Source organism: Coregonus clupeaformis, chromosome 11 (genome assembly GCF_020615455.1).
Source record: "Coregonus clupeaformis isolate EN_2021a chromosome 11, ASM2061545v1, whole genome shotgun sequence".
Taxonomy (NCBI): domain Eukaryota; kingdom Metazoa; phylum Chordata; class Actinopteri; order Salmoniformes; family Salmonidae; genus Coregonus; species Coregonus clupeaformis.
Window position 1 is genome coordinate 40,628,927 of NC_059202.1, and position 28,000 is coordinate 40,656,926.

The window sequence follows — 28,000 nt, forward strand, 5'->3', positions numbered from 1 at the left end:
ATATACATATTTTTGTATGTATTTAGTATTTTCTTGTTTATACCTGTGTTTTGTTTTGTTAGACATGTTTGATGTAGGGATGTAAGTTGATAATTTTGTATATTTTTTTTCTTAATTTTTTTTATCGCAATAATGAGATTTATTCACCAAGCCAAAGAAAGGATAGGCGCGAGCGAGACAGCCTGCCGTGCCGCTATGGTGGACAACGACTCCCATTGTTAGTGTGGATATATGTATATATTGTCAGTATGTTCATAATCTTTGGTATTGTACCATCATGAATATATTTAGAAATATCAGTCATATTTTATTTATATATATTTGTAGGTTCACGTGTTTCTGCACCTCATTGCTTGTGAGTATTTTTAGTTTATTTCAGGTTTAACATTTTATCTTCAGGCATTTGGTTAGACGGCTCATGTACCTTTGTCGCATAACTCTGACGTCATATCAGGGTTCTTCAGTACCGCCGTCCCCACGTGAATTTATCGGCATGATGGCCAGCATGTAAACTAAAGTAACTGCTTCCAGAGTTTTATCGTGTTTTCATCTACATTCATTCGTTTTATTAGGATTAAACACAAGTGGGCTTACTAACTACGTCAGGTAAGAACGATATCTTAAACCAGAGAGTTGTATAACTGCTAGCTAGATAAATCATAACATAAATAATCTGTTGGATCTGTTGGATTGAAGGGATGTGATCAGCTAACTACATGTACTGTTGTGCCGCTGCCAGGTTGTACCCAGATGCCCATTGACAGAACTATCTAGCTGTAGTACATCAGAAATAGTCCGCTTGCATAACACCCTTACTGGACCAGCCTTACTCCTTTTCGCTCTCAGGGACCATCATGGCAACATTTCGGAAGAAGATAGATAACAGGATCCGTGTCCAGATAGATAATGGCGTTTCTGAGCAGCACCGCACCATGTTCGTGGTGGTCGGGGACCATGGCAGAGACCAGGTAAAAACGTCTACTTTTACATGATTAAGACATTGATATCAGCCAAGAACTGTTTGTGTGTCACCTGTAATCATTGTTTAATTATTTTTAATTTAACTTCATCCAGGTTGTCATCCTGCACCACATGCTGTCCAAAGCCGCAGTCAGAGCCAGACCATCTGTCCTCTGGTGCTATAAGAAAGAGCTGGGCTTCAGCAGGTAAATAATACACTACACGATATACCTGAAATTACGTTTAGTGGTCTTTTTAAGGATTATTAGCCTGGTCCCAGATCTGGTCATGCTGTATTTAAGTAATAAGGCACAAAAGGCAGTGCTGTATCATTAATTAGTGATGTTACTTTTGATGCTGGAGCTCCGAGGCATGCATCGAAATCGCCAACTTCGAAACAGTGTGCCGATGCGTGTATCACTTTATCAGAAGTACGTCATCAATGACGTCCGACGCTAAGTTTGCATGCTTTTTCAACCCGTGTGTCAAGTATGGGTATCTACACCCCAATATGGCGACCGGAGTATGGACGAGTGGGTGTGTCGAAAGGAGTGGGTGTATGGAAAGCGAATCAGCTAATTGGGCAGATTTGTTGCCACTCAAGACCATTTTACACGTTGATAGTAAGCCAGCTATGGAGCCAGATAGCTGCCAAAAAGTTGAATGGACGTGTCGTTAGGATTGTAAGAAAATCCATACGTAAATTGTTAGGATCGTAAGAAAAGCCGTGCGTGAAACGTAAATGTGAAATTTCATCTGTGAACATACGAAAACCATGTTACTATTACGGACTAAGATTTTAGGCTTGAACAAATCTTGTTGCAATTCTGACGTACAATAATACCTTTCAGAGTTTTGGCAGTTTCATCTCACCAACCCCAAAAAACATACACCAAACAGTCTTTGAGAAGTGCTACGCGAACAAGCGTAACATTTATTTATTTTTTATTTAAACGGTCAGGAAAACCAGAAAGAGTTATCCTGCACGTGTTCAAGTTAGGTCTCCATTCTCTATTACTCCTCAGTTGAGTTTACTTCACATTTAGGTAACTAATGTAATGGATTTGTTTGCCAGCGCAGGTCTAGACAGTACTAGCTGTATTATGCCTACAATAGTGAAGTTTCAGTCAGCTAGGTGTATCTCTACAGCATGGACATATCTCTGGGTGACATGGACATCCCCATGCATGCACCTTATTAAAATATGACTTATTCAATATTGCACCATCCCATTCTCTGGGCTCTATCTGCAACTATAACCAGTAGTATATACCAGGAATAATGAAACAGAATAATAATAATATATGTTTGGTGAATCTATGGATTATGTGTGACCGCTGGAGTCTTTGCCACTCAAATGATTTTTTATGGAATATTTAGAATTTTCTTTCATCACTCAATCTTGCCAAAGCATATTCTGTAGGAGGGGTTAATATGAATTTAAAAATAATTTGACATGATTTATATGAACTGGGTCATGAACATATGGACTTTGAAATTATCAAGGGAGAAGTTAAATGTAGGCTAAGTCTGGCATAAGCTTATTACCACACTTTACAATAACTCTGTTGCAGTGGTCTTAGGTAGTCTCTGTATAGGCTATTCCATCCATCACGACACTGCTGCCCAGTTGAAGAGCTTGTGATCTCCATGCAGCACCATGCGCCTTCGGAAAAGCACCCCTCAGCCTCAAAAGATGCCCTTCTGGAGGCATGCAGCCATAGTCATTATACCCTAATGTAGGCCTATTTGCCTACTAGCCACTTAAAGTGCAGAGCATGCATGATGCGTGCAACCCATCATTCCAACAATTTGAAAATGTAATTAATCGATTCCAGTCAGTCAGTATGTCATCCATTCTTTCATTTGTCTGAGTTGCAATAGGAACTAAATCAAATTTATTAGCTGGTCTGCAGAGCAACTGCCGTCCCAGACTTGGAGCTCTCTTGTTATACAGCTTCATCTTTTCATATCATATCTGAGCCACTATGGTTTCTTTGTCTAGCTTCTTTCCTGTCTATCCCCATGTCTGCTTGGTCTCCTTTTCATATCATATCGGAACCCCCTCTTTATCCAAACAGCCACCCTCCCTTGACCTTGAGCCACTATGGTTTCTTCTTGTGGCTATGTGTATCAGGTCACAGCGCACAAACAAGTGATAACGTTAGTTCCGTTACTACTCATATATCCACACTGCTGCGCCCTTGGAAGATAGTAAAAGACAGGATGAACTGAAAAGCTGTGGTCACCCTGAGGCTCTTTGTATTGACCACCAGGTTACTTGGAAGCAACGAGAAACAACAAGAAATGGAAACAATACAGGTCTATCTGTTCCTGAAGTTTATCTCCATCCCATGTCCTTGACTACACACCCAGATCAGCTGCAGGGAGCTAGAGGGAACCATCCATTCTCAGAAGCACAGCATTTGCACTAAAGAAATGTCTCTACTATTGTTAAGCATATTATAATATATGTCATGGAAAAATACCTATGGAGCCATTTCATCATGGCTCTGTTTTAACCCTTTAATTGGTTCTTAATCCTTGGGCATATAGGCATTTCATTCTACAACATGCATAATTCATATAATTGGTTTGTTATGTTGTCTGCCCTTAAGTGAGACAGAGTAGTTAACTACAAATCTCCAACATATCCCTCCTTTGGGACTTTATAGGTCCCACATCATTAGACACAAACACTACAAATGGATATAGTGACTAATACATGAATACAAGGATATGTAGTGACTAACATCCTTGCATTAAGGTTATATTTTCAAACAACACAGTCTTCAGCTGTAAAGGGTAGCTCAGCCTGGGTCATGGCAACATTTAACATTACTTTTGGCCTTGACTTTGTTACCAGTTTTAAACACAAATTGCAGCAAAACTTCAACATGAGGATGAGCAGCAAAATCAATACAATGACTAAAACAACGGTCAGACACAGTTGCATGATCCACCCTCCAAACCCGGTATCTGGCCTAGCAAACGACTGTGGGCCTGTGTGGTTGTGTAATACAGAGAACGTCATGGGTTCAGGGTTACATGGTATCTCCACTAAGAATGGTAAGACCATTTGCATATTCAGTTTTACCCCTATGGGAACTCCCACAAGCGGTAAACCTGCTCCTACCTTAACCGGCCCCAACCCACACACCCAACACTCTTCTTGTCCAGATGTAAGATTAGCAACCATTTCTGCTCTAGATAAGAACAAATTGTCCTCATTGTTGTGAGTGCCCAGCAAGGCTCTCTTTCGATGACCATCTACTTCTGGGCCTCTACTCCGGGCTGGCGGTCCCTTTCGCTCAGGACTCCTTCTACCATCCCTAGGGTCTCGGGCTCAGGCAGTCTCTCTCAATTTATCAACATCGGTCTGTGGAGTGTGTCGTTCTGGCAGCGTACCAATAGGGAAGTTGAGAGACACTGCTGCAAAGACACACAGACACAGACAGAAAAAACTATGCTACGCAGTGGCGGGTCCATCTTCCTCTTCTGGGGTTGGAACTCTCCTACAGTGGGACACATGGATCCAGGTATCTCTCTCTGCTACTTTCATCGCCATCGAGGTAGTCAGCAACACCTGGTACAGGCCTCTCCACCTAGGGTCTTTCCAGCTCTTTTTTCTGTAGTCTTTTACCACCACAAAGTCTCCAGGGCGCAAACAATGCTCAGATTCTCCTGCTAGGTTGGGCAGAGAAGCCTTCACCTGTGGGAAGAGAGTCTTAAGAACATTGTTAAGTGAGACACAGAATGCTACTGTGCCATGTCTTCTTATCGGTCAGGAGAAGCCTTGAGATTAGGACGTGCACATTCTTGCAGCCTGCTGCAGTCCACTAGTTTCAGAGACAGGCCCCCTTTATACTTTGTACCTGTCACAGATACATTTGCACATAAAACATTCCATCTAACCCATAACCCATTAATTACTACTGCTCATATTGTTAATACAATTTGCATATTTACCAAAAGGCCCCAGGGGACTGGTAATTCCCCCTTTGGACACATGACTCACATCGTGATTCATGTACCCAAAAAACAAAACCACACTGCCTGTTAAATCAAAATAACAAATCAAATTAGAATTACAACCCTTGATAACATCTTAACTTAATTGTATCCCATAAGATAATTCAAGGAATAGTAAAATTGACTAGCGACAAATTTCCCTCATTCAGGGCTAGCGCTCTCTCTCTGGCCTTGTCATGGTCCGAATCACACACAGGCCTATTGCTAAATTATAAACTTCTTCCTAATCATTAGAGTTTACAAACTACATTTAAATCTCACACAATGTCTCTAGGCTCTCTAGTGAGGGTGATCAGGCCTCACCAGAAAGCCAGGTCAGAGGTCATTCAACCCCATTAAGTGAGTTTCTCTTTCCCTTTTTTTTCTGTACCTCAGACATTATTTAAAGATATTTCAAACAGTTTGTGTACCAGGTTTACATTTTCTTATCAGGAGAATTTACATGTGTGCAACCAAAACTCTGACAATAGAAACACATTTCACTTGTGTGCCATTTAAGGTGTATCATTTCTAACCCGTGAAAAACCCACTAAAACCAAAATAAAAAACCCTACACAACTAACAAATATTCATAAAAGGTGTGTTGTGTGTGTGGTAAAACATAGGGCAAAAACAAACAAATGGCCAGGCCTTACTTAATTCTACGGACTAATCCGGATCCTCGTATACTTATAAAACTGCCGAACTACTCTCCTCAGCTCACAGACTCGGGAAACATTCCAAAAAGAGAGATAATGAAACCCCCATTCTCCTGGAAGAGAAAGTGTACATGTCGTTAACATTCACTATAGTACATCTTAATCAGCCACCCAAACGTTCTAACTACAAACAAAACATGATGAAGATAATTCCACTGTACTCCCTCAAATCATTAATTGTTTGTTTCAATCTAAGTCCTCGTGACTACTCCAGAATACGATGACATAAAATCTCTCACGAGATGAAAAACATCCAAGGTTCTCGGAGTTTGCAAGGAGTATTTTTAATTGATTACCCTTTAGACTCCATTGTCTGTAATTCTCGCAAGGATTATCCAACCCCAAAATCGTCTCCATTTCTTCCCATTTCAAATTATCCTGGTATCGTTACTGGATCAACGACATAGGTAATAGCAGTTTCGCTTTAGATTGTGCCCCTTTCCGGTAACGTTATCATTGTAACCTATTGCATTAATTTAGTCAAAATATAAATTTGTTGTTTAACAAATCTAGAACCTACAAAAGTTGGTGCTGTCCCATCAGCGTAATAGTCAAAACTACCTGCAATCCACTGTTCCACGTAACGGAAACAGATTATCGTTTTAGAATTCATTAACTGTTTGCATAAATCACTGGTGTTACGCAAACTATAGAATTGAGTAATAATAATTAGAAATTGTCAAAGAACGTTTCCGATTCAACTATTCAGACCTCTGCTTCAAATGTCCCTTACAGCCCGATATAGCCCAGCGAGCACGACTCTCTTTCACCCGCAGACTAAAACATGGCATTAGTAAAGTCTATCCACAAACCACCAATAACTAATAACATATTTGCGTTCACATTATTAGAAGGCATTATTTTCAAATTCGAAATTCTCACTTCCCAATTAACTTACTTTCCTTTGTTACCTTCCCTAGTCTACCTCTCTGTGTCCTTTAACCCAGAACGCTCTCTACAATCTCTATCATACTCTACCTCTGTATTTCCGTCCAACGTTACTTTAGCAGGTGAACAATTATTTGTAAAATTGTAGTCAAAACAAACATCTATTCACAGGGAGGCCACTTTAATTACTATGTTATCTCTCGTTTCGCTGATTGTACTTTCCCAGATAATGCCTTGTGACCCTGCTCTACCAAATAGTTTACTAATATGGTGATGTTTGGAATATGAGTTTCTTCATCTTTTACGCCAATAACAGTGCATCTCTTCCTAATAGATTAACTGGAGTTTGTTCTGATACTAATATAGGTATGCAGGTAACTTTCCCTCCTGCTTCTAGTTTTACTGGAACTGTCATAGGTATTAGCTGCGTTTTGTCCCAAAGATCCTACTGTCTTTGCGTATTTGCCTGACATGGGGAGGTGAGAGGCATAATTTGGACTTACACATGAGTAAGTTGCTCCAGTATCTATCATCATTGGTGTGCCTCTATGATTCACCTGAACCTGCAGCATAGGTTCTTCATCAGCCTGCATAGTTACTGCCACTAGCTGACCCTCCCCTTTAGGATTCCCTGGGCATCCCTAGTATCCCTGATTTGGTCCTCCCAATGGGTTCACTGGGCCCTGTGGAGCCTGTGTGTGAGACTGCTGCCATGCATCTGAGCTGGTGTCATTTCTTTGCCAATTACCCTGTTGTGGTTTCCTAGGCAGCCATGGATTGGTAGGACAATCCCTTTTTGTATGTCCTGATTGATGGCACCCCCAGCAGACACCTGGAGGTCCTCTTGGTCCTCTTTTGGTGTGTCTGCTGCTGTGGTCGGTGCCCTTGATTCCTGGGTCTGTTTCCATTCTTTATGTTTTGCCACTGTCCAGGGGATTGTTGTGTGTACACATTCACTACTGCAACGGCAGGAGCTCTTTGGCCTTGCTGTTGAGGTGGCGGTTGTGGACCTCCCTGGGTGCCATGGTGCCCTCTGGCGGCGGCGACGGAGTGATCACTGGGGCTTGTTTTCTTTTTGTCCTTGTCGTCACCTCTTCAGCTGGTCGTCCAGGTAACCTGCCGGGTTCTCTTTATCCCCCCCATGGTTCCCCGCTCAGTGCTTTAGAGTCTATTTTGGCTGGCTACTCTGTTCTCAGTTTGCCATAGCAGTGGCCTGTAATTGTCAAATGTCACTCCATCCAGCACCACACTTCGCACCGTCCGTCTAAGGCCACTCATCAGCATCATAATAATAATAATATGCCATTTAGCAGACGCTTTTATCCAAAGCGACTTACAGTCATGTGTGCATACATTTTTGCGTATGGGTGGTCCCGGGGATCGAACCCACTACCCTGGCGTTACAAGCGCCATGCTCTACCAATTGAGCTACAGAGGACCATGTCCTCCATTTTGGCCACTCCCACCACCCTGGCCAGCAATGCCTTCAAGTCTCCCACCGCCAGTAGCTTCCCCATTGTTTGTTCTAATCCATTTTCCTGCTCCTTCATGTATGTTTGGCAGTCTAGTCACCAGGCCTTCCAGGTCCTGTGATCCCCAGGGCACATGGTGAACATGTCCCCTTTACCAAAATGGGATATTGAGCTCCATACTTTTCTGGCTTTTCTTAATTCTCTTTTAGATTTTTCCAGATGGGCTTGCAGTGCCTTACCTAATTCTGTTACTATAGATTTGCCTCCCGTGGCACCTTGCTGTGATAATTGTCCCTCTGTCTCACTCTGTTCTTGATCAGAGTGAGCACACTGTCTTAAGTTCTTCATCTTCCTCATTACTTGCATCCTCACTCACTTTGCCCATCATAATCTTGTTAATCTTTCCCATAATTTTCCAGTTTTGTTAACATGCCCCTCAGTCCCTCATAACAGTCTATATCTAAGTGTGGTTCTCTTCCTTTCTTTGGGGTGGAAGCCTGTGGCTTCCTTTTTTCTTCTTTAACTCTACATTCCCTGCTTTATAGTTCTGTATTATGGTATCCATTTCCTCACACGCTGCTACATCAAACGTCCCTTCCTTTGGCCATTTTGTTGCCATTTTCTGGTTCTTATTTTCCATTTATCAGAGATTTTTTCCAATCCCTTCTTTATTCAATGAGAACCTTCTCTTTATCATTTCTACTGGTGTTCCTGCCGTCTCTACTCCTTGGATTCTTGGCCTTCCTGTTGCTAATCTTATGTTTGGTTCAGTGTCTATGTTAGGGTGTAGGGTCAACAATATTTTCCTTACTGTTTTCCTTGTGCCTAATTGTTCCCTTATTATTGTGCTCTTCCCCTAGTGTCAGCCAAGGTTCAACCTGTTTATCTATTGGGATTATTATAAAATACAACCTTTTTTGATCTGCTAACTCTTCAAGAGTTTCTCCAATGTTCTGTACTGTCCAATTTCTTCCTACTATTCCAGGCCAATCCACAAATGGCCACTCTTCTCTTGTCTCTTCTAAATGTATTTCTGTTAGCGATCTCAGCTGAAAGTTTTTATATTCCTCAGTTAATGGTATCCTTCCCCCTAATATATCTTCATACTCTGCTTCTTTCCAAAAATGGGTTTTTATTCCTTGTGTGCCTCTAATTATTATTTTTACTCTTTGTTCCCTTGTTTCACTTCCCATTAAGATAACACACTCGCTCTCTTGTACTTAGGTATTATATTATTTTGTATTCTTTGTTCCCGTATTCTATCTCAAATTCATGAAAGTTATCTCATTGTCCTGTACAGAGGTATTTTCAGTGGTCTATTTAATCTTGGGTCGCTAGACCACACCCTATTTTCCCCTATTAATATCCACATGACTATTTTCTCATATTCCTTCCCTTCTATTTTTGTAATCTAAGTCTTTCGTATCTAAATTCCTATATCTGCTTTTCCTGTCTTTCAGTATATCCACATCATATGTTATTCTTTTTATGTTAGCTGTCACTGTGTATTCTACTAATGTACATCCCTTTATCCTATATCTGAATGCCGCTGGTTCTCCTTCTATTCTTCGTATTGGCATTTCTTCCCTAACTTTCCTTTTTAGTTTTCTCTTTTATTTCTTTATATACTTGTTTATACGTTTTACGTCATTTAGCAGACGCTCTTATCCATTGCGACTTACAGTTAGTGAGTGCATACATTTTCATACTGGCCCCCCGTGGGAAACGAACCCACAACCCTGGCGTTGCAAGCGCCATGCTCTACCAACTGAGCTACAGGGGAAGCATATACCTGGACGGCTAGTCCATATCTCAAATTCTCCTAGCCAGATTTCTATTATTGCTATTTCCTGTGCCCACCACTGTTTCATTAATTGTGGTTTAAATATTGTCTTCTCTCCCGGTCTACGCCCCCACCTTTTAATTTCATGTACCAATTTGGGTAATATTATTTGTGCCCACCTTACTCTTAACGCTAATCCTCCTGGTAACGTACATTTTTTCAACACTCAGTATTTCAATGAACATTCACACACCGTTTATTATTTTCCTCCTAATGCGAGATTGGGCACGACCTCTCCCCACCAGAGACCGAAGCTTCAAGCGACCTCAAATCTAGTCCCTTTCCTGATTTCATTTCCTCAACACAGAAAAGGCTATTATTCGCAGGGTTTCTTTTGTGAAAATCCAAATAAATTAAACAGATAAAATCTCCTGAAGACAAGATGACACAGCCTGAATCTGCCCCTACACCCAACCCAAATTATCTTTCAAAGTATTGTACCTCGACTAGAATCAGTTACAAACTTGGGTTCACAATCTGTTTGGGCAAAATAATGTTAGACAAATCAGTTCACCCTACCAAAATTCCTGCTGAATGCTGCTGCCTTTTCGCTCTTACAGCTGAATAATCCTAGTGCTAAATTGCCAATGTCCAAACAAAGTGAATAATGCATCCTATGGATCTGGGCTCATGCAAGTGGTGGATTACATCACTAGTATCACATGCTGTCAAGTCCACCATCAAGTTCGCTGACAACACTACAATAGTAGGCCTGATTTACCAACAATGACGAGGCTGCCTACAGGGAGGAGGTAGGCACTCTGAAGGTGTGGTGCCAGGTAAATAAACTCTCCCTCAACGCCAGCAAAATAAAAGGCCTGATTGTGGACTTCAGGAAGAACCAGGCATCCTCATCAAGAGGGCCGCTTCGGAGACGGTCAAAAACGGCATACACATCTCAGAGGAGCTGAAATGGTCAAACCACACGGACACCGTGGTGAAGAATGCACGACAGGCTGAAGAAATACGGCCTGTCCCCGAGGGCCCTCAGTGTTCTACAAGAGCACCATCGAGAGCATACTGTCGGGCTGCATCACAGCCTGGTACGGCAACTCCACCGCCGCTGTCCATAAGGCACTACTACAGAGGGTGGTACGCTCAGCCGAATGCACCATTGGGTACACATTGCCTGCCCTCCATGACACCTACAACACCAGGTGTCGCAGGAAGGCCAAGAAGATCATCAGGGACCTCAGCCACCCGAGCCATGGCCTGTTCTCCCCTCTTCCATCAAAACGAACAGAATGCCCCCCCAGTAGATATGATGCAACCTGTGCATTTGACAAAAATAAATACATCTATCTGTCAAAAGGAAGGCTTCTGCAAAAGGGACATGAGTGACAGCAATTTCATTTGTTGACAATTATGTGCACAAAACAGCGCTACAAGTTGCCGTGCTGCTCTTTTGACAATTGAGTTCAGAAACTTCAGCAGTGAACGAATGTGCTTGTGAAGTCTGCCGTGGCTGCCTGCTCCACTCTAATCTTGAGGGGCGTTTCTTTGCAAACTCGCATCCAATCTCCATAGTCCTGGACTCTTAATAAACCAATCACAAGCTTTAATCTGCCACGGTTCACAGTACAGTGGCAGGAAAATGATGGATTTCCTGGGCTAAGCTGCCGCGGTTACAGTGCTTCTGATGTAGGATTGCAGGCCCATATGCTCTGATTTCAAAACAATTTAGAGGCACAGTTGAAAAGTTAACGCACTGAATATAAACTGGATTAATTAGAAAATAAAAGCAGTACTTGTTTCAATGCATGAGAAATAAGAGGTGTGAAGAGAAGGTCTAATGCGTGTGTCTCACGCCCAATGTGTGAGTTGGCAACACTAATTGTCATGGCCAGATGGCACAAACATGTCTGGGACCAGGCTAGAGAGTGAGGTCTTGCAGTAGGAATGTTTTGAAAGGAGTTGATTCATTTTGCTCTATTGTCTAAACTTTAACAGCAACCGAAAGAAGCGCATGCGTCAGCTCCAGAAGAAGATCAAGACCGGCACTCTGAACATTAAGCAAGACGACCCTTTTGAGCTGTTTGTCGCTGCCACTAACATCCGCTACTGTTACTACAACGAGACGCACAAGATTCTGGGAAACACCTACGGCATGTGCGTCCTGCAGGTGAGACATGCTTGTTCTTATTCTTGTCGTCCTGGCTGACAACACCTGACATCTTCCAATCCTTGTGTTCACCTCTCAAGATTTGTACTGAACATTTTTGTCTCACTCATTCTCTCTCTCCCTCACACAGGACTTTGAGGCTCTCACTCCCAACCTCCTAGCTCGAACTGTGGAGACTGTAGAAGGAGGAGGGATCGTGGTAATTCTTCTCAGGACGGTCAACTCACTCAAGCAGCTGTATACAATGACTATGGTAAGGCCCCATAGATGTTTTCAGTGAACTGTGTACTCGTGTATTATTTAGTTCTTGCTGTGTTGGAGCCAGTTCAAGACTACTGTTGTCTAAATATTGCTGTTTTTACATTTCTAAAAACCTGTTTTCGCTTTCTCATTATGGGGTATTGTGTGTAAATAATTTAATCCATTTTAGAATAAGGCTGTAACGTAACAAAATGTGGAAAAAGTCAAGGGGTCTGAATACTTTCCGAATGCACTGTATACTTTCCTTCCCCAGGATGTTCATTCTCGCTACAGGACCGAGGCCCATCAGGACGTGGTGGGAAGGTTCAATGAGAGGTCAGTGGTCTTCAAATACACTGAACAAAAATATAAACGCAACATGCAACAATTTTACTGAGTTACTGTTCATATAAGGAAGTCAGTCAATTGAAATAAATAAATTAGGCCCTAATCTATTGATTTCACGTAACTGGGAATACAGATATGCATCTGTTGGTCACAGACACCTAAAAAAAAAACTTTGGGGCGTGGATCAGAAAACCAGTCAGTATCTGATGTGACCACAATTTGCCTCATGCAGCGCAACACATCTCCTTCGCATAGAGTTGATCAGGCTGTTGATTGTGGAATGTTGTCCCACTCCTCTTCAATGGCTGTGCGCAGTTGCTGGATATTGGCGGGAAGAACTGGGACATTTTCAGCTTCCAGGAATTGTGTACAGATCCTTGCGACATGGGGCTGTGCATTATCATGCTGAAACATGAGGCGATGGCGGCGGATGAATGTCACGACAATGGGCCTCAGGATCTCGTCACGGTATCGCTGTGCATTCAAATTGTCATCGATAAAATGCAATTGTGTTCGTTCTCCGTAGCTTATGCCTGCCCATAACATAACCCTACTGCCACCGTGGGGCACTCTGTTCACAATGTTGACATCAGCGAACCGCTCGCCCACAGGACGCCATATACACTGTCTGCCATCTGCCCGGTACAGTTGAAACCGGGTGGCTGGTCTCAGACGATCTCGTAGGTAAAGAAGCTGGCATGGTTACACGTGGTCTACGGTTTTGAGGCCGGTTGGATGTATGCCAAATTGTCTAAAACGACATAAACCACCTCGGCTTATGGTAGAGAAATTAACATTCAATTCTCTGGCAACAGCTCTGGTGGACGTTCCTGCAGTCAGCATGCCAATTGCAAGCTCCCTCAAAACTTGAGACATCTGTGGCATTGTGTTGTGTGACAAAACTGCACATTTTAGTGGCCTTTTATTGTCCCCAGCACAAGGTGCACCTGTGTAATGATCATGCTGTTTAATCAGCTTCTTGATATGCCACACCTGTCAGGTGGATGGATTATCTTGGCAAAGGAGAAATGCTCTAACAGGGATGTAAACAAATTTGTGCACCAAATTTGAGAGACATAAGCTTTTTGTGCGTATGGTACATTTCTGGGATCTTTTATTTCAGCTCATGAAACATGGGACCAACACTTTACATCTTGCGTTTTTAATATTTTTGTTCAGTGTAGTTTATATAAGGCCGCCCAATTACAACTCTTAAGGACTATTCTCACAAGGGCTTCCTTGTTATTTTTAAATGACTGACAAGCCATATGACCCTAACTGACACCATCTCCAATTGTGGTCCTCTGTAGCTCAATTGGTAGAGCATGGCGCTTGTAACGCCAGGGTAGTGGGTTCGATCCCCGGGACCACCCATACGTAAAAATTTATGCACACATGACTGTAAGTCGCTTTGGATAAAAGCGTCTGCTAAATGGCATATTATTATATTATATGGTAACTAACTGCCCTCCCCTCCAGGTTCATCCTATCTCTGTCGTCCTGTAAGACGTGCGTTGTCATTGACGACCAGCTCAACGTCCTGCCCATTTCCAGCCACATTGCCAACATCAAGCCTGTTCCTCCCAAGACTCAGGTAGGCACACAATCCCATGCTCCACAGCAATCCTAGGTTCTGTTTCTTAGGGCACACTGTAGCAAGGTTCCTTCAGTTTCGTGCCTAGTGAACATGACTTAAGCCAAAAACAACATTGTTTGACTTATGAGTTCTAACCTGACTAACCTTTTAACCAATCATTTGTCTCCTTCCTGCAGGAGGACAGTCTGTCGCCACGGGAACAGGAGCTGAATGAGTTAAAGGAGTCTCTACAGGACACGCAGCCTGTTGGTGTGCTGGTCGACAGCTGCAAGACCATGGACCAGGTCAGGACATACTCTCATATATAAATCAAGGGGATAGGACATTGTCTTATGTCAGATAGCGTGAATCTGTCTGCACTGGTGATAATAGTAGTAACGCCACCTGTCAGAAGACAATGGGGGATGGGGTGGTAAATGGGTGTAGGAAAGCATTTATTGACTAGTTCCTATCCAAGCTTTGCACCTCTCAGTGGAGATCATGTTATTCATAGTGTGTGTTTCTTAGCTTATGGCTCTGTCGTAGTCGGCCGTGACCGGGAGACCCATGGGGCGGCGCATAATTGGCCCTGCGTCGTCCAGGGTAGGGGAGGGAATGGCCGGCAGGGATGTAGCTCAGTTGGTAGAGCATGGCGTTTGCAACGCCAGGGTTGTGGGTTTAATTCCCACGGGGGGGCAGTATGAAAAATAAAATAATGTATGCACTCACTAACTGTAAGTCGCTCTGGATATGATCGTCTGCTAAATGACTAAAATGTAAATGGTTTGTTGCGGTCTCTCCCTCCAAGGCCAAGGCGGTGTTGAAGTTCATTGAGGCCATCTCAGAGAAGACCCTGAGGAGCACTGTAGCTCTGACTGCTGCTAGAGGCAGGGGCAAGTCTGCAGCACTGGGACTGGCTGTGGCTGGGGCTGTGGCATTTGGGTACGGTTGACTTCTGATTCACCTGCCTCGTCTTTCTCACACATACACTCATGAGTCTTTACAGTTTCTGATGAATCTACTTAAATGTGCTTGTCGCTATGTTGGAGGAGACACAGACTCGCTAACAGTGATCTGTGTGGAGTACCTTAACTCATACACTCCATTCTGTGACATACTGTTGCTCATAGTGTCATATTGTCCATCTCCACAGCTACTCCAACATCTTCATCACCTCCCCCAGCCCAGACAACCTGCACACTCTGTTTGAATTCATCTTCAAAGGCTTCGATGCCCTTCAGTACCAGGTGACCTTTTTCTTTCTCTTTCTCTCTATAGTCTTTCTGTCTGTGAGTGAACTATGTCAGACGATGGGAGCTTCGTTAAGTTTATTCCTAACTTAAGCATCCCTCTCCCGTTCCCAGGAGCACCTGGACTATGAGATCATCCAGTCTCTGAACCCTGAGTTCAACAAGGCCGTGGTTAGAGTGAACGTCTTTAAGGAGCATAGACAGACTATTCAGTACATCCACCCAGCTGATTCAGTGAAGCTGGGTCAGGCTGAGCTGCTGGTGATAGATGAGGCTGCAGCCATCCCTCTTCCTCTGGTCAAGAAGCTGCTGGGACCATACCTGGTCTTCATGGCCTCCACCATCAATGGGTCAGTGGTGTGTGTATGTGGTCCTGACCACCCCCCGTCTGGTCAAGTACAGTGCTTTGCAAAAGTATTCAGCCCCCTTGGCGTTTTTCCTATTTTGTTGCATTACAACCTGTAATTTAAATTGATTTTTATTTGGATTGCATGTAATGGACATACATGAAATAGTCCAAATTGGTGAAGTGAAATGAAAAAATATAACTTCTTTAAAAAAATTATACAAAATAAATAACGGAAATGAGGTGCGTGCATATGTATTCACCCCCTTTGCTATGAAGCTCCTAAATAAGATCTGGTTCAACCAATTACCTTCAGAAGTCACATAATTAGTTAAATAAAGTCCACCTGTGTGCAATCTAAGTGTCACATGATCTGTCACATGATCTCAGTATATATACACCTGTTCTGAAAGGCCCCAGAGTCTGCAACACCACTAAGCAAGCTGCACCATGAAGACCAAGGAGCTCTCCAAACAGGTCAGGGACAAAGTTGTGGAGAAGTACAGATCAGAAACTTTGAACATCCCACAGAGCACCATTTATATCCATTATTTAAAAAATGGCACCACAACAAACCTGCCAAGAGAGGGCTGCCCACCAAAACTCACGGCCCAGGCAAGGAGGGCATTAATCAGAGGCAACAAAGACACCAAAGATAACCCTGAAGGAGCTGCAAAGCTCTACAGCAGAGATTGGAGTATCTGTCCATAGGACCACTTTAAGCCATACTCTCCACAGAGCTGGGCTTTACGGAAGAGTGGCCAGTAAAAAGCAATTGCTTAAAGAAAAAAATAAGCAAACACGTTTGGTGTTCACCAAAAGGCATGTAGGAGACTCCCCAAACATATGGAAGAAGGTACTCTGGTCAGATGAGACTAAAATTGAGCTTTTTGGCCATCAAGGAAAACGCTATGTCTGGCGCAAACCCAACACCTCTCATCACCCCGAGAACACCATCCCCACAGTGAAGCATGGTGGTGGCAGCATCATGCTGTGTGGATGTTTTTCATCGGCAGGGACTGGGAAACTGGTCAGAATTGAAGGAATGATGGATGGCACTAAATACAGGGAAATTCTTGAGGGAAACCTTTTTATCTTCAGGAGATTTGAGACTGGGACAGAGGTTCACCTTCCAGCAGGACAATGACCCTAAGCATACTGCTAAAACAACACTTGAGTGGTTTAAGGGGAAACATTTAAATGTCTTGGAATGGCCTAGTCAAAGCCCAGACCTCAATCCAATTGAAAATCTGTGGTATGACTTAAAGATTGCTGTACACCAGCAGAACCCATCTAACTTGAAGGAGCTGGAGCAGTTTTGCCTTGAAGAATGGGCAAAAATCCCAGTGGCTAGATGTGCCAAGCTTATAAGGGACATACACCAAGAGACTTGCAGCTGTAATTGCTGCAAAAGGTGGCTCTACAAAGTATTGACTTTGGGGGGGTGAATAGTTATGCACGCTCAAGTTTTCTGTTTTTTTGTCTTATTTCTAGTTTCACAAGAAAACATATTTTGCATCTTCTTCAAAGTGGTAGGCATGTTGTGTAAATCAAATAATATAATAATAATATGCCATTTAGCAGACGCTTTTATCCAAAGCGACTTACAGTCATGCGTGCATACATTTTTGTGTATGGGTGGTCCCGGGGATCGAACCCACTATCTTGGCATTACAAGCGCCGTGCTCTACCAGCTGAGCTACAGAGGACCACATGATACAACCCCCCAAAAAAATCAATTTGCCAACGGGGGGTGAATACTTTCGCAAGCCACTGTATCAATGGGTCAGTGGCGTGTGTATATGTCTGTGTGTGAGAGAGAGTTTCCGAAACCTGTGTGCGTGTTTCCTACCCCTTGCTCTCTCCGTGCAAGTAACAATGGGTCAGTGCAAGGGCACCATAGCACAAACTGTCTGTGTGTTCCTGACTTCCCTCTCTTTCTACCTAAAGGTATGAGGGCACAGGTCGTTCTCTCTCCCTGAAGTTGATCCAACAGTTGAGGCAGCAGAGTTCAGAGAGCCAGCAGAGTCTGTCAGCAGAGAACAGGAGCACCAACACAGCCAGGCTGAATGCAGGTGACCAAGACACCCTTACTACATTTTACATGTACCTTTTAGTCATGTAGCAGACTCTAGTCTTATCCAGACTCACAATCAATGCATTCAACTACCGTAGGTAAAACCAACTAACACAATAATTGCAAATCAGATTTTCTACAAAATAACTATCTGCAGTCAGTGCTATATGAAAAGACTAATGCGGTTGTAAGAAAGATTTACAAAAAATACATTACATTGTTCTAACGCATCTGTACCTGTAATGTGTTTTAATTATTGTGTTCCTCCTCCCCCAGCTCGCTCCCTCCAAGAGGTGTCCCTCCATGAGTCCATCCGTTATGCCATGGGAGACCCTGTAGAGAAGTGGCTCAACGAGCTGCTGTGTCTAGACTGCCTAAACATCCCCAGAGTCATCTCTGGCTGCCCCCTGCCACAGACCTGTGACCTGTATCCTTTCATGGTGCAATCTGCAATAGATAATGCTGTTCAGTGGTTATTTCTCTAGCTCCATCCCTCAGCTTTACAGGGCTGCTGTTTGGCCGTAAAACAAATTCAGTATTGTGGCTTTTAATGGCACGCTGTATGATTGTCTTAGTTGCTGCTGTTGTTGTTGTCATCCTTAACCTGTGATGTACAGATACTATGTGAACAGAGACACACTGTTCTGCTACCACAAGGCATCTGAAGCCTTCCTGCAGAGACTCATGGCTCTCTATGTGGCATCGCACTACAAGGTGAGCCTGAGCGTTGCACACACACACACACACACACACACACACACACACACTAGTGGCTGATGGAGGGGGGAGCGCTGCCACTCAAAAAGAAAAACACGAATACAAAGCATTGATCATCAGGATCATACCGCAGATCCAAAAAGTAACACCCCCAAATCCGTACAACCAGTAGGCTTCGTCAACATTAAAAAGCAATGAGTCTGATGTAACATGTTGATAAACTAATATTTCTTCACATTATAAGCGCAGCAGGGTGCACAAGGCATAGGCTACGCGCGAATGTGCGTTCTATAATGCAATTTCATGAAAGAGGGGAGATCTTGACGGATGACTTAAACACAAGTAAAAAAAAATTAAAACATCACACCTCCATGCTTCACGGTGGGAACCACACATGCGGAGATCATCCGTTCACCTACTCTGCATCTCACAAAGACACAGCGGTTGGAACCAAAAATCTCAAATTTGGACTTATCAGACCAAAGGACATATTTCCACCGGTCTAATGTCCATTGCTCGTGTTTCTTGGCCCAAGCAAGTCTCTTCTTCTTATTGGTGTCCTTTAGTAGTGGTTTCTTTGCAGAAATTTGACCATGAAGGCCTGATTCACGAAGTCTCCTCTGAACAGTTGATGTTGAGATGTGACTGTTACTTGAACTCTGAAGCATTTATTTGGGCTACAATTTCTGAGGTGCAGTTAACCTCTGCAGCAGAGGTAACTCTGGGTCTTCCTTTCCTGTGGTGGTCCTCATGAGAGACAGTTTCATCATAGCGCTTTATGTTTTTTGCGACTGCATTTGAAGAAACCTAAGTTCTGAAAATGTTCCGTATTGACTGACCTTCATGTCTTAAAGTAATGATGGACTGTCGTTTCTCTTTGCTTATTTGAGCTGTTCTTGCCATAATATGGACTTGGTCTTTTACCAAATAGGGCTGTCTTCTGTATACCAACCCTACCTTGTCACAGCACAACTGATTGGCTCAAACACATTAAGAAGGAAAGAAATTCCACAAATTAACTTTTAAGAAGGCACACCTGTTAATTGAAATGCATTCCAGGTGACTACCTCATGAAGCTGTTTGAGAGAATGCCAAGAGTGCAAAGCTGTCATCAAGGCAAAGGGTGGCTACTTTGAAGAATCCCTAATATAAAATAAATGTTGATTTGTTTAACACTTTTTTGGTTACTACATGATTCCATATGTGTTATTTCATAAAAGTGTTGATGTCTTCACTATTATTCTACAATGTAGAACATTTTACAAAATAAAATAAAACCCTGGTACTGTATGTTGGAGAGCCTTGGTTGACTGTGGATTACAGGTGGTCTTATTAGATTTGTCCAGAATGGCATTCATGTCTGTCCCAATAACCTGGTGGCGCCTACATAGACCTTCCTCTTATGTATATCTGTATTTTAACCGATTGCTGCCTTCTTCTTTTGCTGGTTCAAGAACTCTCCCAACGACCTACAGATGTTGTCAGACGCCCCAGCACATCACCTCTTCTGCCTACTTCCTCCTGTTCCTCCCACACAAAACTCACTGCCGGAGGTCCTGGCAGTCATACAGGTAAACCGACTGAGCTCAGTCAGTCAATTTGTTTGTCTGTCTGTCTGTGTGTGCGCTCGCACGGGTGAGAGATTCCAAAGAGTTCAGACTCCTGAATGCCAACTTTTACTCTGGCCACCATCCACTCATGGAACTCATGCTGTTTGTTCACAAATTTCCCAGGGCAGCCACACTGCAGGAGGATCTTACAAAGGAGTTCACAGTGTATTGTGTCGAAGGCCTTGGAGAGGTCCACAAAGGCCATGAACAGGTCTTGTTTCTTTTCACAGCACTCTTCCTGCAGTTGGCGTGCACTAAAGATAATGTCCACCATGCTTCTGCTCTTTCTGAAGCCACACTGGGACGCCGGTAGCAGGTCTTCAGTGATGGTGTCTGAGTCTGCGGAGCATGACTTTACCAGCAACTGCAAGGAGGGATATGGTGTATATGGTGACAATGTTTGCATCCCTCCATTGATGGGGGGTGCTCTCTTGTCTCCATTTCTCAGAGATGAACAGGTGAACTGCACTGGGAGAGAGCTCCCCTTTTTTTAGGATCTCAGCAGGGATGGAGTTTTTTGTGTTCTTCAGTGACCTGATGCAGTCCTCAGAACAGGTGGATGGGAGATCAAGGCTCTGGATGGTGGGCAGGGTTGGGAGCTCCTCTAGGACTGAGTAGTCAACTGGATTTGGCTGGTTTAAGAGGGCTTCAAAGTGTTCACCCCACCTCTGGACTATCTTAGATTGTTATTTTATGAGAGTGGACCCATCTGCACTTCTGAGGGGACAGCGAACGCAACTTCTTGGGCCGTGGGTGGTCTTCAGGGCATCATAAAAGTTGTGCATGTCATCTGTCTGCACAAGATTGGATTTCTTTGGAGGTCCACCACTCATTTTGTAGCTAGATGCTCTAGCTCTGTCACCTTTCACCGCAGATGCAGAAGTGCAACGTCAGCGGATGAGGTGAAGAGTCATTCAATGCAAAAAACAACATATCTCTACCTTAAACTTACACATTTTATGGGGATTTTGTATTATGCTAATTAGATTCCCACAGGGGCGCGGACATCGACTCTAGGGGGATAAGCGCAGCAATGCAGTATGTGACGCGCAAATGTTCGTTCCATAATGCAATTAGCGGGAAAACACCGTTGTCAAAAGCGCACCGCACATGCGAGCGGTTTCATGTGGCAGACATGAAAATATCCGTTAGAAAGTGGGGAGATCTAATGTGCAACAACTAGCATGCGTTGGCTAATATGACAAGGATTGTGCCGTTGGCTACTGGACAATGAAAGAAAGTTGATATAAAATAATTGCCTCCATGGATATGGTCTGATTTTGGCTAGGCTACTTTGAAGGTAAGACATGCCTCATAATATGTAGTAAAACATTCAGGTTTCAAACAATTAAGTATATGTTTTATAAAATTTTGTGACGTGCTGAAGAAGCCTGCCTTCTGTTGCCCATGGATTAGATTTTTTAGGTGCTGTAGAAGCAGCTATCGCTCTGTCCGACAGATTTTCAGCTCAAAGGCTCTGTGTATCTATGCTTTATGCATAACGAATATACTGTAAACAATTTAATTCCACTAAATTATGCAAATTAACCTGTAGACCGATAAGCATGACCAGTCAAATGTACTGTATTTCCATCGACTGGTATTTCCATCAATCAATAGGCAAAAAAGCATTATTTCGCAATGCGATTTCTTTCTTCTCCTGGACAGTTAGCAGCACCAATTTCAATTATCTGGCTATTTTACCGGCTAACTGAAACCCTGCTCCTCACTTGCCATTGTACCACACTTTAAATATTGGAAGACTGCAACATCGACCAGGATATCCAGAATCAATCATTTTCAACAGCAACCTGCACCTACACACCAAAGTTGCAGTCTACCAGGCAGTGTGTGTATCTACACTCCCTTTATGGATGTGAAACATGGACAGTCTACAGCCGACACTTAAAACAACTGGAGTCCTTTTCACATAAAATGCTTACAACGCATATTGAAAGTGACCTGGCAGGACCGTGTTCCTCTCTGTGATCCTACAAGAGAACCAACTGCAGGAGCGTTGAGGCGTCCATCGCACACCACCAGCTTAGATGGCTCGGCCATGCTATCCGGATGCTAGAGGATCGCCTGCTGCGAAAGATGCTTTACGGACAGCTACAACTGGGCCGTCGCTCTGCAGGTGGGCAGAAAAAGGCGGCTAAAGGATCAACAGAAGACATCACTAAAGAAGTGTGGGAGAAACCCTGCCTCCCTCCAGACTGTTGCTGCGCACCGTTCCACCTGGCGCGGCCTCTGCCGTCGAGTGCAGTTGGCCGAGGGAAAAGAGGACCGAACGTAGCCTGGCAAAGCGACCAGAGAAGACGCATGACGATGCCTGCACCGGCCTCAGCGGGATAGGCCTTTTGTGTGCTCTGTCTGTGGCAGACAGTGTGCATCCAGCATCGGATTCTACAGTCGTCAGCGAACCCACAAGCAATAGTGGAAATCATCATCGGATACGATGGACTACCTTAAGTTAGTGCGTGTGTGTGATGATGATGATGTTATGTGTGCGTAATGTTCCTCTCAGGTGTGTCTGGAAGGAGAGATCTCACGTCAGTCCATCCTCAACAGTCTGTCCAGAGGAAAGAAGGCTTCCGGTGACCTCATCCCCTGGACCGTGTCAGAGCAGGTAATGAGAATACAGGCCTAAAGCCTGGAGCCAGATGGTTTCCCACTGATAATCTCACACTATTGGCATTGTGATCAGTTCTAACATTGTGCTCTCTGCAGTTCCAAGACCCAGAGTTTGGCAGTCTGTCTGGAGGAAGGGTGGTGCGCATCGCTGTCAACCCTGACTATCAGGGGGTAAGTTCTGGTTTTTTTCTTCGCATTTCGTGGTTTGTTCGTTGTTTAGTTGTGCTTGTGCAGTGCAGCTCTCTAAATAGACAATTTTTGGTTCTGACTTTCCAAAGCAATTGATGAGTTTTATGTAGGTGTGTTGACTATGTGGGGCTACAGATGGTGTGTTGAAGGAATACTTCGGGATTCAAACTGCACGCAGAGACATAAAAGTGGTATCCACAAGTTCATCTGACTCTGGGGAAGTAGATAAAGAGCCTCGTTGCCAAAATCCAGAAGTATTCCTTTAACTGGTTGTTTCCCTGTCTGTCCTGCAGATGGGTTATGGCTCCAGAGCTGTGCAGCAGTTACAGCTGTACTACGAGGGTCAGTTTCCCTACATGGATGAGAACGCACAGACCGCTAACAGCCAGATCACCTCTGTCACCAGCGAGGTAATGCCACACACTCACTCTCACACAAATGCCTGGAAACACTTGCACACTCACCAACAGAAAAACAGGCCCCCTGAACGTACACATTCCATGAGTATGAATAGAAATCGCATCCACAGGGAGAAAAGTCATCCAGACTCCTGTGTCTTTTTGTTGTCACTCACATTGACTCCAAAGAGCAGCATTGAGCAGAGTTGACTGTTGTCATTCTGTTGGAGGACTTACTTTGCTAACAGTGTTGTTAATATATAGGCAGTGAGCCTCCTAGAAGAGGTGTTGCACCCTAGGAAGGACCTCCCTCCTCTGCTTCTGAAGCTGAGTGAGAGGAGGGCCGAGAGACTGGAATACCTGGGAGTGTCCTACGGCCTCACACCTCCGCTGCTCAAGTAAGTATTATTTACATTTACGTCATTTAGCAGACGCTCTTATCCAGAGCGACTTACAAATTGGTGCATTCACCTTATAGCCAGTGGATTATTTACCATAGATAGACTTATATACGTTTATATACATAATTGGTGTTTACTGACACTGGGAAAGTCTGTTTGGCTTCACCATCTCTGTGCTTTTCCAAGTACCAACCATAACATTTTTTCGTTACCTCACAGGTTTTGGAAGAAAGCTGGTTTTGTCCCTGTCTATTTACGGCAAACTCCTGTAAGTGGAAAATGTCTACAATTCACAATTTACTACTTTACATCATTGTGCTGAAATTGGATGCAGTCGGAGTATTGCTTATTGTAATGCTTGGTATTGTCTTTTGACCCGTGGTGTGGTGTTGTGATTCCCAGAATGACCTGACGGGAGAGCACTCATTGGTGATGTTGAAGGAGCTCAACACAGTGGAGGCTCCTGAACAGGGCCAGTGGCTGGCTGCCTTCTGGAAAGGTGAGGCTTGTGTGTGCTATGTGTTCTGTCTCTTTGTGGAAAAAGTCAGAAGACCAAAATGGAAGATAAAGTATCATCGGATGTTCTACTCTATTGTCCCTCTGCATTACAGCTCTCGTTGTCTTTGTCTCTTCCAGATTTCCGTCGGCGGTTCCTGTCTCTGCTCTCCTACCAGTTCAGCAGCTTCTCTCCCAGTATGGCCCTCAACATCCTGCAGAACAAGAGCACCACCAAGACCGATGCCAGCTCCGGTAAGTTCCCCTTTACTCCCTCCTTCCCTCCCCACCAGTCAAAACCCCAACCACCACTGTCCCGAAGGTTGTCTAACTAGACCAAAATGGGGCTCCCCACCTGTTGACAGTCTACCCTAACCTTTGAACGTTTTGGGCCAGTACTTTTGAATGATTTGGGCTACTGACAAGCGATTTTCAGAGTCTCACCTGCTTTCTCTCCCCAGCTCTGACCAATTCTCAGCTGTCTGGTCAGTTCAGCCCCTATGATCTGAAGCGTCTAGAGATGTACTCTAGGAACATGGTGGACTACCACCTCATCATGGACCTCATCCCTGCAGTGGCACGCATGTTCTTCCTCAAACAGCTGGGAGACGTGACCCTGTCCGCCGCACAGTGTGTGAGTAGGACATTACGTGTGCGCACAGACATGCACATACACTCGCTCATTCTCGCTTGTCTCTCCCTCTTTCTCAGTGTAGTGTAACGCTTAGCTCTCCTCCACAGTTAAAGAAGAAGAAAAAAACGAGTCTCTAAACCTGTCTGTTCATCTCCAGGCTCTGTTGCTAGGTGTGGGGCTGCAGCATAAATCAGTGGACCAGCTTGAGAAGGAGATTGACCTGCCCAGCTCTCAGCTCATGGGTCTGTTCAACCGCCTCATCAGGAAAGTAGTGCAGGTGAGAAGAGAAGACGCATTTAGTGCCCATGAGGGGAAATGTAATTATTTAATTCCGATTTTGTTAATTGTATTTCTTACTCTACCGTTTTATCCAACCTGCTTAGGTATAAAGCAGCGAACCAAAAAAAACGTTAGTTCCTAGAAAATGTGTTGTATGATGAAATGTCCTAAAGTTTTGAATCTGTCTCGTACTTGCTGTGTCTCAGACAATGACAGCTAGTTTATTCATTATGACCTGTTTTGACCATGTATAGTTGTTTACTTCTTTTCACCATGTTTATGTGTGCTGTTATAGTTCTTCAACAGAATCCAGGAGAAGGCCATTGAGGCGGAGATGGTTGTATCTAAAGACGTCTCCATGGAGCCCACTGTCAAAACCCTCAATGATGATCTGGTACGGGACTCTTCTCCGTTTTATGAATGGCATGACAACTGGAATGGGTAGATAGACCATAATGTGCAGTGAGTGTATGAATGCAAAATCGATTAAATAATTGTATTTTCTCCCCAGGATGAGGCAGCCAAAGAGTTCCAGGAGAAGCACAAACAGGACATGGAGAAGGTCAAGGAGATGGACCTGCAGCAGTACCTGATCCGAGGAGATGACGAGGAATGGGACCAGGTGTTGAAGAAAGCAGGACAGACGGCTGTTGTCAGCATAAAGAGGTGAGAGGAGAAACAATGTCTAGAATCCTTGCTATAACAATGTAATAGCGGATTCCCATATGCTACCTTCCTCTCAGCCCCGAAGGGTCTGGATAGGTATTTGCAGTGAGGTAGTAGAGCTTACACCTTACAGATCAGCAAACATCAAAGGGTTAGGGTTATGGGGAAGGGTTAAGATTTGTCAATGTTTTTATGGTGGGGCCACCCGTATGAAAATGTATGCGTGCGCTACTGTGAATCGCTTTATGAAAGCGTTTGCTAAATGGCATTTATTATAATTATTTTATTATGGCTCATCATGTAACAATGTCTGTTCTCCAACAGTGACAAGAAGAGGAAGTATGAGCAGCCGAGGCCAGACAAAACCGAGGGAGGAGATCCGCGACACGGCAAACTGAAGAAGACGAAGAAGGGAGGAGGAGGCAAGGAGAAGAAGAAGAAGTTTGAAAAGAGGCCGTTATAGTGTACATTATAGTTTAGTGTTTATATTAGCTTATATTTGTATTAGTTTTAAGATTATTAGAAATGTAGTTTGTTTTCAGATCCACTTTACTAGTTAATTTCATAAAAACATTTCTATTTCGTTTTTATATTATTTAGTTTGGCTTATGGACAGAAAGAAGCCTATACATGGGAGGCTGGGAGCCATTTATGTGTTGTATAGTGTTTGTTTTTTGGGATGTCACTTCTTGCCACTGTGGGGCAGTAATGACAAGCTGATGGGTCAGGTCTTACGTTAGGTTTAAAGGTAGACTCAGCGAGATGATGCAGATGCACGAAGTAAACAATAGTAATGGGTCAATTTCCGCAACAACCAGGAAGTTATAATAACTGAAGCTGAAGCGTGAGGCTTCTCTGCTGTTTTGGTCCCGTAGCTACCCGTGCACATGCCACAGATACTGTTTGACTGTGTGAGAGCAGTCTTGCATCATGCACATCTGAATGGGCGCGTTCGAGCGGCATTCCGGGATAAAAGTTGTCCGACTTGCACCTATATGTTGACTGCATGAACTTTACAAAAATCATGTGTTGAAAGGTCATGAAGATGCTCTTCACCAACTTCATCCTGCAGCCGTCGCCTGCATTGTGGGAAGTTCTATTGTCAACCAATCATTAGGGTGTTTTTGTTTGACCAATTACGTGAATGAAACAAACCAATTTGCCATGATTTGTGTACAGTAGATATATATCCCAAAAGGTTTTATTTGGGTCTTTCACTGATTGTACAATGTGTGTACACATATATTATGATTTCCATTTGTGAGTGTGATATGAGGGTTAAAAACACGTTTATTTTGACATAAAGTAAGCCTTTTATCAACATTGCAGTGTTGCAATTGTTTATCAAGCCTTGCTGTTGGAAAACGAGTGTCTGACTTAATGCTGTCGCAGATGCACCTCCCCCGTCTAGTCGGTTGCTTTTGCCTCACCACGCAAACGTGCCCAATGTCTGCCGTGCTGCTTGTGGCAACTTCATCACACCTGAGTCTACCTTTTATAATTTAAAGTCAGTCAATATAACCCCCCGCATTGAAAATCCCATTTGATTTGTCTCCCCAAAAACGAACTGAACATAATTCATAATGGTGTTTGTTGTTTAAATGGGTTTAATTATTTTTCAGTTTACTAAATTGTTTTTTCATTTGTTTTTGTTTGTTTACTATAACAAACTTGGTGTACAGCAGTAGGACTGTGCTTTGACCAATGGCAGTGCCACCTTTCTCTGTTCCTTCCTCATGCCTAGCCCTGCACCCAAGGGTTAGATGGAATGGGACAGAGTTCCATCCACAGAAGTAAATGATTCTATTTCTTATGGACCCACCACCCTAGGATAGGAGACAGTATACAGCGGAGACAGTTCCACCCATAGAAATAGAATAGTAATTATATGGTTCCACCACCTAGCCCAAATCAATGTATCACCTGCCTTTTCCTGTAACCGGCTGATTTTAATCCAGTACCAACAATATGGAGTTGCTTACAATCAGATGAGTTGGAGTTTGCAAGGATCATACTTAAAGATGTTTAATTGAATGATGAGCATATGTTTTACTTTATGTATTATATGACCCAGATCTCTCTACCATGCAGTGAAAATTAAACACGTTTGTTGCTCTGATTCCTT

The 28,000-nt window shown here is 43.5% G+C and overlaps 1 protein-coding gene across 1 annotated transcript; it reads left to right on the top strand.

Annotated features, from left to right (window-relative positions):
• Positions 1–441: 441 nt before the first annotated feature.
• Positions 442–27,994, top strand: nat10 (N-acetyltransferase 10). Its single transcript, XM_041869118.2, has 27 exons — positions 442–606; positions 847–968; positions 1,075–1,166; positions 11,844–12,015; positions 12,146–12,268; positions 12,530–12,591; positions 14,083–14,197; positions 14,377–14,484; positions 14,988–15,121; positions 15,333–15,426; positions 15,544–15,779; positions 17,726–17,850; positions 18,129–18,279; positions 18,470–18,566; positions 20,024–20,140; positions 22,707–22,808; positions 22,910–22,984; positions 23,296–23,412; positions 23,665–23,798; positions 24,021–24,069; positions 24,204–24,300; positions 24,438–24,551; positions 24,758–24,930; positions 25,088–25,207; positions 25,505–25,603; positions 25,721–25,875; positions 26,200–27,994. Exons 2-27 carry the CDS (start codon positions 855–857, stop codon positions 26,336–26,338), a joined length of 3,114 nt encoding a protein of 1,037 aa, XP_041725052.2. The 5' UTR covers positions 442–606; positions 847–854; the 3' UTR covers positions 26,339–27,994.
• Positions 27,995–28,000: the final 6 nt, after the last annotated feature.

Coding starts and splice junctions, on each gene's coding strand:
- nat10 (XM_041869118.2), top strand. CDS start 855: ATGGCAACATTTCGGAAGAAGATAGATAACAGGATCCGTGTCCAGATA. Junction 14,198..14,376: donor CTGTTCCTCCCAAGACTCAG/GTAGGCACACAA, acceptor TCCTTCCTGCAG/GAGGACAGTCTGTCGCCACG. Junction 17,851..18,128: donor CACAGCCAGGCTGAATGCAG/GTGACCAAGACA, acceptor CTCCTCCCCCAG/CTCGCTCCCTCCAAGAGGTG.